At 40.8% G+C, this 15,319-nt stretch overlaps 1 protein-coding gene across 28 annotated transcripts in view; it reads right to left on the minus strand.

The window, feature by feature from the left end:
- The window catches only part of HECTD1 (HECT domain E3 ubiquitin protein ligase 1), a 111,805-nt gene that overhangs the window by 56,647 nt on the left and 39,839 nt on the right, over positions 1 to 15,319 (minus strand). For all 28 annotated transcript variants that reach the window (XM_073997179.1, XM_005561025.4, XM_073997172.1 and 25 more), the window contains 4 exons: positions 13,825 to 13,939; positions 13,086 to 13,260; positions 3,296 to 3,434; positions 2,923 to 3,093 (listed from right to left, as the gene is read on the minus strand). In XM_073997179.1, coding sequence (XP_073853280.1) covers positions 2,923 to 3,093; positions 3,296 to 3,434; positions 13,086 to 13,260; positions 13,825 to 13,939 — 600 coding nt within the window. The remainder of the gene's footprint in view (positions 1 to 2,922; positions 3,094 to 3,295; positions 3,435 to 13,085; positions 13,261 to 13,824; positions 13,940 to 15,319) is intronic.

The following is a 15,319-nucleotide window of genomic DNA, read 5'->3' on the forward strand; positions in this document are numbered from 1 at the left end:
CCTCGGCCTCCCACAAGTGCTGGGATTACACTCGTGAGCCACTGTACTCAGCCTAGAATCTCCTTGTTAATTTCTACAAAAAGACTGCTGGGATCTTGGTTGGGATTTCTGTAACCTATTTCTTGAGAGGAAGAGCTCCAGAGAATAAACTCAGATGATATTTTTGTTTTTCCTTAAATCCCCCAGTAATGACAATTAACCAGATCTGGGTAACACATACACATTCTCTTTTCACCACCCTCGGAATTCTACTATTTTAACTCATACGCCACCATTTTTTTCAAAAATATTACTACCTTGTTACTAATATACAATAAGAATTCACTAAATATTAGAAATAAATCTTGCTGGGAATCACTAGAGATGGAAAAGGTATATTTAAATTTGCAGTCTAAGGCAAGAGTTACCAATGAATACAGAAATGGGTCGGTTAAGTTTACCGAGAAACAGCATATTTACAGAGTCTGGAATTATGTCCCTACAAATTACTTACTACAAGGAAAAAGAGGCCAAGTGCAGTGGCTCATGCCTGTAATACCAACAGTTTGGGAGGCCAAGGCGGGGGGATCACCTAGGTCAGAAGTTTGAGACTGGCCTGGCTAATATGGTGAAACCCTGCCTCTACTAAAAATACAAAAATTAGCTGGGCGTGGTGGTACGTGCCTGTAATCCCAGCTACTCTGGAGGCTGAGGCATGAGAATCACTTTAACCCATAAGGTGGAGGTTGCAGTGAGCCGAGATCATGCCATTGCACTCCAGCCTGGGCAACACAGCAAGATCCCAACAAAAAAAAAAAGGAAAAAGAGCAACTTTATAGTAGAGAAACCTGGAAGAGAAAAAACTTAAGCAAGTGATCCAAGTTATCATAACCAACAGGGCAAACAGACACGAATGTGCCTCCAAGAAGGAACATTATGCACCTAGAACAGCATAGTATCTCCTCTATAGGACTTCTGCTAAAACACATAAGCTGAATTAAATCACAAAGAAACATGACATAAAGTTAGATTCTTTGTTCAAATTAACTGTTCTATTCTCTTCATAAACACCAAAGCTATGAAAATAAAAGAAAGGGGGACAGACTGTTATAGGTTCTCAGGACAAACTGTCGCAGGTCCTCAGGAATATGATAAGCAACGTAATGTGTGCTCCTGGATTTCATTGTGGACCATAAAAAAAAATTACTACAAAGGCCATTAAAGACAATGGCAAAATCTGAATATGGTCTCCAGAGAAAATATTAGTGTTACATAAATATTAAATTTTCTGATTAGTACAATTTTGATAATGATACTACAACTATGTCCTGGTTTTTTGGTGAATTATTTAGGTTAAAAGGGAAAACTTTGTATTCAGCTTACCATCTTTTTTTTTTAAGATGGAGTCTCAGGCCGGGCACGGTGGCTCACGCCTGTAATCCCAGCACTTTGGGAGGCTGAGATGGGCAGATCACAAGGTCAGGAGATCAAGACCATCCTGGCTAGCACAGCGAAACCCTGTGTCTACTAAAAATACAAAAAATTAGCCGGGTGTGGTGGCAGGCGCCTGTAGTCCCAGCTACTCGGGAGGCTGAGACAGGAGAATGGCGTAAACCCAGAAGGCGGAGCTTGCAGTGAGCCAAACTCACGCCACTGCACTCAGCCTGGGCGACAGTGCGAGACTCCGTCTGGGGAAAAAAAAAAAAAAGATGGAGTCTCACTCTGTCGCCTAGGCGGGGGTACAGTGGTACGATCTCAGCTCACTGCAACCTCCGCCTCCCAGGTTCAAGCAATTCTCCTGCCTCAGCCTCCCGAGTAGCTGGGACTACAGGCACATGCCACCACGCCGGGCTAATTTTTTCTGTATTTTTAGTGGAGACGGGGTTTCAACATATTGGTCAAGCTGGTCTTGAACTCCTGACCTCGTGATCCACCCGCCTTGGCCTACCAAAGTGCTGGAATGACAGGCGTCAGCCATCATAGCCGGCCACCATCAAATATTTTTTAAAAGTACACATGGACAGGCACTGTGGCTTACACTTGTAATCCCAGCACTTTGGGAGGCTGAGACAGGCGGATCACCTGAGGTCGGGAGTTTGAGACCAGCCTGACCAACATGGAGAAAGCCCGTTTCTACTAAAAATACAAAATTAGCTGAGTGTGGTGGCGCATGCCTGTAATCCCAACTACTCAGGAGGCTGAGGCAGGAGAATCGCTTGAACCCAGGAAGGTGGAGGTTGCAGTGAGCTGAGATCGCACTCCAGTCTGGGCAACAAGAGTGTAACTCCGTCTCAAAAAATTAATAAAAATAAAATAAAATAAATGTACACACATTGGCTGGGGCAGTGGCTCACGCCTGCATTTTGGGAGGTCAAGGCGGGTGGATCAAGGTCAGGAGTTTGAGACCAGCCTGACCAACATGGAGAAACCCCGTCTCCACTAAAAATACAAAATTAGCCAGGCATGGTGGCGCATGCCTGTAATCCCAGCTACTCGGAAGGCTGAGGCAGAAGAACCACTTGAACCCGGGAGGCGGAGGCGACAGTGAGCTGAGATCGTGCCATTGCACTCCAGCCTGGGCAACAAGAGCAAAACTGCATCTCAAAAAAAAAAAAAAAAAAAATGTACACACACACACACACACAGAGACACGTGTCTGAAAAAATATGAAAGGAAATGGGGCAAAATGTCAGTAACTAGTCGATGTGGATAGAGAGTATTCTGATATTCTTTAATTATATTTGCAACATTTCTGTATGTTTAAAATTGTTGATCCATAAAATGTTTTAAAAGAAAATTGACCAATTTAAAAATTATACAAAACTATTTCATTGTCAATTATTTGTCAAGATAATTGTCATCTTGTCAAAACCCATCAAAAATCGAACTAGATTTTCCTCAAAAGTAACTCTTCCTGATACCTCTACAATTAAGACCACTCACTTTTTCTGGTTTTGATTCCTCTTCATTCTCATCATCAGAGGAAGGACCTGCCAACGTTGACACTTTGCTAATTACACCAAGTCTGGCTAGCTGATCCAAAAATATATCACCGCCTTTATCTACTAAATCCCTTATGATCTGCAAAGCCAGCAAGTGGCCATCATCATCATCCTGAGGAAAAAAAAAAAAGGAGGGGGGAAGTACATGATAGCAAGGAAGTGAAAGAAAAGCAGTAAAAATAAGTTTAGTTGCCAGGAGCAGAGAAATGCAGTAATTTGCACAAAATGATTTACTGAAATTAAAACAAAATTTTTATTTCAGACTACTACCTAAAGGAAATTAATGCTAGAAGAGTTTTGAAAAAGAAACTGACCTCTTGATCCAGGACAGTTGCAGTGATTTCCACTAGTATTGTAGGCAAATTGTGACCAACATCAGAATCGCAAACTTCTTTTAACAGTGCTTCAGAGCAAAAATGAATCATTTTTCGAATTAGAGCAAGACTTGCTTTCCTTGAAAAGTAAAAATAGAATTATATGAAGCCAAATGAAGTTAAACCAAAATGCATGCATTAATGAACAGTAAAATAGCCAATGTTACATTTTATACACTCTAAAAGAATACACTTAATAAAAAAATACAAAAAAATTGGGACTCAGCACATGTTCATTTTTGAGATAATTCCATTTGTTTTCTATTATAAATATATTGAGCTCACCAAAAATGACTTATAATTTTCTTAAATGCACTCTTCTATTCTATATTCTACACTTTACCAGCATGAACATTAACATGCCATGATAATTTTAGAAAATTAAGTAAAAAGTACTACAACTACCAAGAAAATAAATGGGGCCCAGCACGGTGGCTCATGCCTGTAATCCCTGCATTTTGGGAGGCTGAGGCAGGCGGATTACTTGAGCTCAGGAGTTCAAGACTAGCCTGGCCAACTTGGAGAAATCCCGCCTCTACCAAAAATACAAAAATTAGCTAGACATGGTGGCAGGCACCTGTAATCTCAGCTACTCAGGAGCCTGAGACAGAATAATCACTTGAACCCAGGAGATCGTGCCACTGTACTCCATTCTGGGAGACTGAAGGAGATTCCATCTCAAAAAAAAAGAAAAGAAAAGAAATGATACAAATTATAACTAATCTAAAATTTCCTATAATCCAAAATACAATGCTCTAAGAACTTAAGATACCATGTAATTTATATGAAAAACAAAATTTTAAATTAATTTGTCTTTCATCAAGTTTAAAATCCATGTTCACTACAACTATGGACTCATATAAATGAAAATAAGAGATCCTAATAATCCCACGCCCCAAAAATATTCCCACCATTAACAAATTCACATGCCTTCTTTCCCTTTTATTTACGTACTGCTTTGCTTAGACCATAAAATACACTCAATAAAGTCACACAAATTAATCTCACTTTTTTTTTTTTTTTTTTTTGAGATAAGAGTCTCGCTCTGTCGCCCAGGCTGGAGTACAGTGGCACAATCTCAGCTCACTGCAACCTCCGCCTCCCAGGTTCATACCATTCTCCTGCCTCAGACTCCCAAGTAGCTGGGACTACAGGCACACGCCACCACGCCCGGCTAATTTTTTGTATTTTTAGTAAAGATGGGGTTTCACCATGTTAGCCAGGATAATCTCGATCTCCTGACCCCGTGATCTGCCCACCTTTGCCTCCCAAAGTGCTGGGACTACAGGCATGAGCCACCGCACCCGGCCAAATTAACCTCAATTTTATAACATGTAACCTCATCTTTTAAAATAAAAAACACATATCCACATACACTTAAATGATAATAAACTATTAATAAAAAGGGGCTTGGCTGGGAGAGGTGGTTCACGCCTGTAATCCTAGCACTTCGGGAGGCTGAGGCAGGTGGATCACCTGAGGTCAGGAGTTCGAGATCAGCCTAACCAATATGGTGAAACCTCATCTCTATCAAAAACATAAAAATTAGTCGGGCAGGGTGGGCACCTGTAGTCCCAGCTACTCGGGAGGCTGAGACAGGAGAACTGCTTGAATCCTAGAGGTGGAGGTTGTAGCAGGCCAAGATCGTGCCACTGCACTCCAGTCTGGGCGACAGAGCAAGACTCTGTCTTAAAAACAAATAAACCAAAAAAACAGAGGTTTGTCTATTATGTAAGAGCCAATAACCAATTCATTTAACAAATATTTTCTAAGTATCTAACAATGTTCTAGGCACTAAGCTGCAGATATCATTACCCTTGAGGTGACTGATAGAAGAATAAAGAGGCAAAATTCTCAACTGATGTCCCAGAGAAGCATGTGACACAACTGTATTTCTACAGCATGGGGTCTCTACATATTTTATAACTCTCTCTAGCTGAAGTTATAACATTATATTTCTTTAATGAAGGAATATGCTTTATTACAAATTCAAGTACATTACAGAAAATGATAGGTGGACAGAGGACAAACTGTTCTAACAGGATTGATTCTTTCCAGTTTTTGTTTTGTTGTTTTTAATTTAGTTTTATTTATTTATTTTTTTGGAACACAGTCTCGCTCTGTCACCCAGGCTGAAGTGCAGTGGCGTGATCTCGGCTCACTGCAACCTCTACCTCCTGGGTTCAAGCGATTCTCCCGTCTCAACCTCTGGAGTAGCTGGGATTACAGGTGTGCACCACCACATCCAGCTAATTTTTGTAGTTTTAATAGAGACGGAGTTTCATCATGTTGGCCAGGCTGATCTCAAACTCCTGACCTCAGGTGATCCACCTGCCTCAGCCTCTCAAAGTACTGGGATTACAGGTGTGAGCCACCACACCCAGCCATAATTTCTTTTTTTTTTTTTTTTTTTTTTTTTTTTGAGACAGCATCTCGCTTTGTCCCCAAGGCTGGAGTGCAGTGGCAGGATTTTGGCTCACTGCAACCTCCGACTCCCAGGTTCAAGTGATTCTTGTGTCTCAACTTTCCAAGTAGCTGGGACTACAGGCACCTGCCACCATGCCCAGCTAACTTTTCTATTTTTGTAGAGAAAGGGTTTTACCACATTGCCCAGGCTGGTGTCAAAATCCTGTGCTCAGGAGATCCACCCTCTTTGGCCTCCCAAAGTGCTGGGATTATAGGCATGAGTCACTGTGCCTGGCCCCAGTTTTTATTACTGGCCCCAGTTTTTATTTATATTCCATTGTAAATACCAGAATTTAAGTATTAGTTTTATATCATTACTTATTTCAATTAACAATGCATTAGAATGTTTATATATTATTTATCTATCTCTCTCACATACTGAGGCATTATGAGTAGGAATCTTTTTATGCACTTTAAAAACATAATTAATTTAATCCACACAACAAAATCTATGAGGTGGGTTTTACTATCTCGAATTTACAAGTGAAGATATTGAGAGATAGATCAGTCTACTAAGATCACCAAGCTAATACATTACAGAGCCTATATTCAAATTCTATCTCTTAATCAGCAGATGATACATAATACTTACAACATAAAATTTTTCTGTTTAACACTATTATATAAATTTTGAACATGTAGTTTACAGTCTTTTCCATTAAAAATAGCACTATTTATTTTTGTGGAAATAGTTTCTTCACATTCCTTCAATACAGAGGGATTCTCAGATCTAAGAGCCTAAACACTTTCATTAAGTATTGAATGTGTATGAGTACTGCATTCGTATTGGCAAACTGATTCAAAAAAGGCTGTTAACACCTTAAATTATCACTAAATATGAGTATCTACAATACTCCTCTTTACTTAAAAAAATTTCTAATTTTTTAAGTTTCTCAATTGTCGAATAGGTAAAAATGATACCAAATTTTACTTATCTCTAAAATGTTTTGCTTTTTACTAGTAAGGAAATTTTTTTTTTTTTTTTTGAGACAGCATCTCACTTTGTCACCTAGACTGGAGTGCAGCAGCACAATCTTGGCTCACTGCAGCCTTGACTGCCCAGACTCAAGCAATCCTCCCACCTCAGCCTCCCAAGTAGCTAGGACTACAGGCATGCACCACCATACTCAGCTAATTTTTGTGCGTTTTATAGAGACAGGGTTTCACTATGTTGCCCACGCTGGTCTCAAACTCCTGGATTCAAGCAATCCTCCCACCTCAGCCTCCCAAAGTGCTGGGATTACATGCATGAGCTAACATGCCCAGCTAGGAAATATATTTTTCTATATTAATTTTTTGCTGTTTCTTCTTGAACACTGTGCCTTAATTTCATTGGCTACTTTACTCAAATGGCTCTGAAATTTTTATGATCAATTTGTATATGCCCTTTATATAATAAAGACAGTATCCCTTTGTCATATTTGCTAACAAATACCCACCTGCTGGCAAATTTATTTAGATTAAAAGTTTCTATTCTGGGACATCTGTGGCTGCAGTTAATACTGTTTCTGGTATGTAGTAGTTTTATGCTTTTTACATAAAATAAATTTAAAAGGACATATTTGGCTAATGCAAATAAGTTTCTAAAGTAAGCCAGGCATAGTGGCTCACGCCTATAATCCCACAGTTTGGGAGGTCAAGGCAGGGGAACTGCTTAAGCCTGGGAGTTCAAGACCAGCCTGGGCAGCAAAGCAAGGCTGTCTCTAAAAATAAAAATTAGTTGGACCTGGTGGTGTGTGCCTGCAGTTCTAGCTACTCAAGAGGCTGAGGCAAGAGGATACACTGTGCCATGGAATTCAAGGTTGCAGTGAGCCATGATCACATTATTGCACTCCAGTCTGGGTGACAGCAACACCCTGTCTCAAAAAAAAAAAAAGAAAAAAGAAAAAGCCAGGCTGGCTGTGGTGGCTCACACCTGTAAACCCAGCATTTTGGGAGGCCAAAGTGGGCAGATCACGAGATCAGGAGTTCAAGACCAGACTGGCCGACATGGTAAAACCCCATCTCTACTAAAAACACAAAAAAATTAGCCAGGCATGGTGGTGTGTGCCTGTGATCCCAGCTACTCAGGAGGTTGCCGTGAGCCGAGATGGTGGCACTGCACTCCAGCCTGGGCAACAGAGCAGGACTCTGTCTCAAAAAAACAAACAAACAAAAAGCCGTTCTTCCTATCAAGGTCTGATAAACATTCAAGTATATTTTCCTTTGCTCAGAGGTTCGGAGGGGCTCACGCCTGTAATTCCAACACTTTGGGAGGCCGAGGAGGGTAGATCACATGAGGCCAGGAGTTCAAGGCCAGCCTGGCCAACATGGTGAAACCCCATCTCTACTAAAAAAATACAAAAATTAGCTGGGCATGGTGGTGCATGTCCTTAATTCCAAGCTCCTAGGAAGGCTGAGGCACGAGAATTGCTTGAACCTGGGAGTCGGAGGGTGCAGTGAGCCAAGATCATGCCACTGCACTGCAGCCTAAGTGACAGAGCAAGATTGTCTCAAAAAAAAAAGTTTTGGAGGACAGGGGAAAAAAAGTATCTTATCCTTTTTCTTTTCCTAATACTTTAGTTTTTAAGTCTTAGAATTTTTTTAGATTTAAAATATAAGATAAAAGATTAGGGTGATTTTTAAAATCAAACTACAAAGCAGATATTCCAGTACCACTTAGTAAATAGTACTCCCTCCCGTGAATGATCTGAGAAACATTCATTATAATACATTCAATACCTATATATAACTGGCTATATTGGGGGGACTATTTTATTCCATTGATTTACACACTATTCTGCTAGTTATCATAAAGGTTTCATTGCTAAAGGGTTACACTAACTTTTCAGATTTTTCTTTAATAATCTCACCTATTTATTCTTCCAGATGAACTTTGGGATCTGTCAAGTTCTAAAACAAATTCTGTAGTTATTTCCTTTAGAACTGCATAACCTACAAATTAATTTTAGAAGAATTTATGTCTTTAGATTATTTAATGTTTTCACCCAAGAACAACTTCCCACTATATCCCACCAAGTCTACTTTTTTCTCTCAAACTGTTTAAAAAAAAATACTGGGCCAGTCGCAGTGGCTCGCACCTGTTAATCTTAGCACTTTGGGAGGATCACTAGAGCTCAAGAGTGATCCTCTTGAGGATCTGGGCAACAGTCTGGGCAACATAGTGAGACCCTGTTTACATAAAAAAAAAAAATCAGCTGGGTGTGGTGGTGCTCGCCTGTAGTGTCAGCTCCTTGGGAGGCTGGAGAATTGCTTGAGCCCAGGAGGCTGAGGCTGCAGTGAGCTAAGATCATACCACCGCACTCCAGGCTGAGCAGCAGGGTAAGATCCTGTCACAAAAAAAATAAAAAATAAAAAATAAAAAGAAGGAAAGAAAGAAAAGAAAACCAGACCACACACGGTGGCTCATGCCTGTAAACCCAACATTTTGGGAGGCTGACATGGGAAGATTGCTTGAGCCTAGGAGTTTGAGACCAGTCTGGGCAACACAGCAAGACTTCATCTCTACAAACAAAACTTTTTTTAATTAGCCAGGTGTTTAGCCAGGCATGGTGGCTTGCATCTGTAGTCTCAGCTACTTGGGAGACTGAGGTGACAGGATCGCTTGAGCCTGGGAGGCAGAGCCTGCAGTGAGCCAAGATTGTGAGCCTTCTAGCCTAGGTGACGGAGTGAGCCACCCTGTCCTCCCCCAAAAAATTAGCTGGCGCAGTGGTGCACAACTGCGGTCGCAGGTGCTTGGGAGGCTGAGGTGGGAAAATCCCTTGAGCCCAGGAGTTTGATATTGCAGTAAGCTATGAGCACTCCACTATACTCTAGCCTGTGCGACAGTGAGACCCTGCAGCTAAAACATTGTTTAAAAATGTCTAAAGGGCCGGGCGCGGTGGCTCACCCCCTGTCATCCCAGTACTTTAGGAGGCTGAGGCAGGCAGATCACTTGAGGTCAGGAGTTCAAGACCACGCTGGCCAACATGGCAAAATGCCATCTCTACTAAAACTACAAAAATTAGCTGGGCATGGTGGTGCATGCCTGTAATCCCTGTTAAACCCTTGGGAGGCTGAGGCAGGAGAATCACTTGAACCCAGGAGGCAGAGGCTGCAGTAAGCCAAGATCATTTCACATGGCCTACAAAAGCCTTCACAGGTTATAAAAAGCTCCTCTCTACTTTCTTAACGTTACTCTCTGAGCTTTCCAAATGTATCCTGTACTCCATTAATACTGAAATATTTGCAACTGCTAACAAAACACACTCATTCAATCATTCAGTAAGTATCTACTGAGGACCTAAGGATCAGGCCCTATTCTATACCTCCTTGCCTTTGTAGGAATGCAGCAGTACATAAGGTACTTGAATCTCACCAGTTCTCAGGGTGCTTACCTTAAAGAGACAATAAAACAAACAAAAGCCCCCAAAAAGCAGTATTTCAGATAGTGTAACCTTTTTTTTTTTTTTTTTTTTTTTTTGAGATGGAGTCTTGCTCTGGTGCCTAGGTTGGAATGCAGTGGCGCCATCTCAGCTCACTGCAACCTCCGCCTCCTGGGTTCAAGCAATTCTCCTGCCTCAGCCTCCTGAGTAGCTGGGAATATGGAAAAGCGCTACCACATCCAGTTAATTTTTTAATTTTTCATGGAGATGGGTTTTGCCATGTTAGCCAGGCTGATTTCAAACTCCTGGCCTCAAGTGATCCACCTGCCTCAGCCTCCCAAAGTGCTGGGATAACAGGCGTTAGCCACCGCACCCAGCCAAGATAGCGTAAGCTTTGTAAAGTCAGTAAAACATTATTGATAAAAAAAAGTGTCGGCCGGGCGCGGTGGCTCAAGCCTGTAATCCCAGCACTTTGGGAGGCCGAAACAGGCGGATCACGAGGTCAGGAGATCAAGACCGTCCTGGCGAACACGGTGAAACCCCGTCTCTACTAAAAAACACAAAAAACTAGCCAGGCGTGGTGGCGGGCGCCTGTAGTCCCACCTACTTGGGAGACTGAGGCAGGAGAATGGCGTAAACCCGGGAGGCGGAGCTTGCAGTGAGCTGAGATTCAGCCACTGCACTCCAGCCTGGGTGACAGAGTGAGACTCCGTCTCAAATTAAAAAAAAAAAAAAAAAAAGTGAAACAGGGTAAATTTAAATCAGGGAGACAGACTTCAATTGATGTAACATTTGAACTGAGATCTGAATGATAAGAAGCAAACACCCATTCAGAAGATCTGGGGACAGAAAGTCTCAAGCAGATGACAAATAAGTACAAAAGCCCTAAGGCAAGGATGTGCTTGGAGGGTTCCACAAATAGAAAGAAGGCTAGCATAAGTGTAATGGGCCAAATATTAGGTAATACTCAGGTGGAGAGCTGGGTTGGGATTATCTAAGAACTTGCAAGCCTAAGGGTTAAGAAGCTGAGTTTTAGTTAAAGCCAACTGGAAGCTATGAAGGATTCAAACTAGAAAGTAGTGTGATATAATTTAAATATATAATAGTAGTGTGATATGATTTAAATATATAATTCTCAAGCCAAGTGCGGTAGCTCATGCCTGTAATTCCAGCACTTCAGGAAGCTGAGGCCAGAGGATTGCTTGAGCCCTGGAGTTAAGACCAGCCTGGGCAAGATGGCCAGACCTCATCTCCACAAAAAAATAAAAACATTAGCTGGTGTGGTGGTGCACACCTGTAGTCCTAGATACTCAGTAAGCTAAGGTGGGAGGATTCCTTGAGCCCAGGAGTTCAAATATGCAGTAAGCTGTGACTGTGCCACTGCACTCCAGCCTAGACAAGACAGCAAGACTTTGTCTCTAAAAAAATTAAGAAAAAAAAAAAAAAGTACATAATTCTCAGGCCAGGGCCAGGTGCAATGCAGAAGCTCACACTTAGAATCCCAACACTTTGGGAGGCCAAGGCAGAAAAATCAATTGAGGCTAGGAGTTCAAGACCACCCTGGGCAAAAGAGCAACACCACGTCTCTACAAAAAATTTAAGAATTAGTCAGGCAAGGCGGTATACATCTGTAGTCCTAGCTACTTGAGAGGCTGGGGTAGGGAACTGCTGGAGCACAGGAGTTCAAGGTTACAGTAAGCTATAATTGTGCCACTGCACTCCAGCTTGGGTGACAGAGCAAGACTTGTCTCTAAAAATATATATGGTCAGGTGTAGTGGCCCATGTCTGTAATCCCAGCACCTGGGAGGCTGAGGTGGGCAATCACTTGAACCCAGGCATTTGAGACGAGCCTGGGCAACACGGTGAATCCCCATCTATACTAAAAGTACAAAAAATTAGCTGGGTACGGTGGCACACTTGTAGTCCCAGCTATTCGGGAGGCTAAGGTGGGAGAATCACTGGAGCCCAGGAAGTCAAGGCTGCAGTGAGCCATGATCCAGCCACTGCACTCCAGCCCGGGTGACAGCGATATCCTGTCTCAAAAAATTAAGTAATTAAAAATATATATACACACACACATCTACAGATATAATTCAGCCTAATATGTACAAACATTGTAAAAGAGCAAGAGAGAAAAAGCAGAATGACTAATTAAGAGGCCACTACAGTGATCAAACCACTGTCTTTGAGGTTTGGATCAGAGTACTGACTAGCAAAAGATGAAAAGAAATAGCAAGCTATGGATGCACTGTAGAGGGAGAGCCACAAGGAGTTCCTGATGGATGGATTTATACCTTCATGCATTTGCACATACTCTTCTTCACCCATGCTTCCAAATCTGTCTACCTAGAAAAATCCTAAGTGTGCTTTAAACCACAATTTAAATCTCACCTCTGCATAAAACTGTCTCCAATCTGTCCAGCCCAATTAGTTGTTAAATCATCTATATTCCCAGAGAACCTTGAATATGTGCTTAATCTACCACTTATCACTCTGTGTTTTACCCACATACAGCCTTACTAGCCCACAAGGGGAAGAGTAAGCAAGAGCCAAGTCTCATCTATCTGTATAACTCCTCCAGTGGCCATCTCATACTGCCCCTACCAACAGGCTTCCAAAAATCTCAGTAAGTGTTTGCAATACTTATCAAATAGAGATTTAATATTCAGAGACCTACCAAAAATTTGTTAAGAATCTAGGAATCTTTTCTAAACCTCCCTCCTCTTCATTTAGATCGTCAGAAGAAAAGATAGGACTTCCCACTTCTGATCTAATTTTTATTCTTACCATACCTTTTTAACATTAAAATAAACCTCAAATCCTTCTGGAAAAGGGAGATAAATAAAACCATATAATTGGTGTAATTTGACTAACACATACAAATAGTATGAATAACTACCTTATTGAAGGCAGCATAGTTTGCTGAAATGTTTGTGCAAACACTGGCAATAACCTTTTCAAGTATATGGGTGCCATTTCCGGATCTCCTTTGGGCTCATTACATTCTTCTTCATCTTTGTTTGTATCTTTCTTTTTCTTATCATCTCCTTTATTAACTGGACACATCCAATCACCTGCGGACAAATATTTTTTAAAGAAATACTTTTTTGGAAATTTTTGCTTTCAAGGAAAAAACCTTAAGATATATCCAACTTCGAACAATAATTATCTTTAATTAACAAATAAACTGAAATTAGAACACGGTTTCAATTATGCTTGCAATATTGAAGAGCATCAGTAACTTCAATGAGCTCAATAACAAATTAAGGAGGTAATTTTGGATATTCCACTTGGTTCCAAAAATTATTTCACAGAGCTTCTGGATTCAACTCTCTGAAAACTTAAAACTTTTGTCAAACTACCCTATCTAAACACCACCAAAGTATTCTTTATCTGACATTCTCATATTTCTTGAATTTCAGATTTTGGTCATTCTGGAATCAGGCAGTCATGGTCTCAAAGAACATAGAAGATTAAGCTGTTAAAGGTTTATCAAATGTAAGGATATACATATATAATTATTTGACTTCATAGGAATAGTTCATTTATATAATGTTAATGCGTCTACAGAAAGCTATGGAAGTGAAAGATGAAAAATAACAGCAGATGGCTTAAAAGGAAAAGAATGTAGCACTCACCTGGAGACTGAAGAATAGCTACTACTTCACTATGACCCCTTTCTCGAGCTTTATCTAATGGAGTTTTCCCATCTTCATCTCTCAGATCTGGATTTGCACCATGTCGTAACAGAGTCTAGAGAAGAAAAGCATTTAATTTGAATATAACAATACTTTATTTTTTTGACATCCAACTATGTAAACGAAAGATTTTCCAGAATTACTTAATCAAGTAGGTGGCAATCCAAATCTCTGCCTTTGCACTTAGTACCTTAAAAGCAGCCTATTCTATAATCCCAGCACTTTGGGAGGCCAATGCGGGTGGGTCACCTGAGGACTGAAGTTCAAGACCAGCCTGACCAACATGGAGAAACCTCGTCTCTACTAAAACTACAAAATTAGCCAGGCATGGTGGCGCATGCCTGTAATCCCAGCTATTTGGGAGGCTGAGGCAGGAGAATCGCCTGAACCCGGGAGGCAGATGTTAAGGTGAGCCGAGATCGCACCATTGCACTCCAGCCTGAGCAACAAGAACGAAATTCCATCTCAAAAAACAAAAAAGCAGCCTATTCATATCTTGAAAAACTTACAAATTAATTGTACTTGGTTATTTATCATCTTCCCAAATTAAGTATGTTCCATCTTAACATGTCACTTTCTCCATCAAACCCCACCTCCCAATTTCTTTAAGACAGGTACTGTTATAGTTTATGACCTGACAATCAACGACATCGCCTCCTATATACTGCCAATTACCAAGTTAAGTCCAATTAAATTTTAGACCAAAAAGTCAACCAGGTGTGGTGGCTCACACCTGTAATCCCAGCACTTTGAGAGGCTACATCGGAGGATCACTGGAGGCCAGGAGTTCAAGATCAGCCTAGGCAACATGGTGAGATCTCATCTCTACGAATAAGTAAATAAATAAATCATAAAATAAAAATAAAAATTAGCCAGTATGGTGGCACACGCCTGTAGTTCTAGGGACTCTGGAGGCTGAGGCAGGAGGATCACTTGAGCCCAGGAATTCAAGGTTACATGAGCTATGATTGTGCCACTGCATTCCAGCCTGCGAGACAGAGCAAGACCCTGTTTCAAAAATAAAAGTCATCAATATATCCATCTATACCCACTAACACCTTAAACCTTTCATAATTTCATACCCCAACTACTTAATCACAATGGCTCAATAAAAACTTTTTTGTTAACGGTTGACTTTAAAAGCACTTGAAAGGGAAATTCTAAAACCTCTTTGTTTACTTAGTATTAGTCACCCTCAGAAGCAACATTCTCTCTAAAAACTAACCAATTCAAACAAACAGAATTCAGGCTTGAAGAGGCCACCGTTCTCAGGCTAGAAAGCTACTAACCTGTTATTGAAAATTTTGTTGTAGTGTAAAGATGACAATAATAGCAGCTACCATTTGAGCACCTACAATATGCTGGTAACTACAGTAAATCTATACAATATTGTTTCTAATTCTCACAATAATCTTGCTAAGAATATATACTTATT

Source organism: Macaca fascicularis, chromosome 7 (assembly GCF_037993035.2).
Source record: "Macaca fascicularis isolate 582-1 chromosome 7, T2T-MFA8v1.1".
Lineage (NCBI taxonomy): Eukaryota > Metazoa > Chordata > Mammalia > Primates > Cercopithecidae > Macaca > Macaca fascicularis.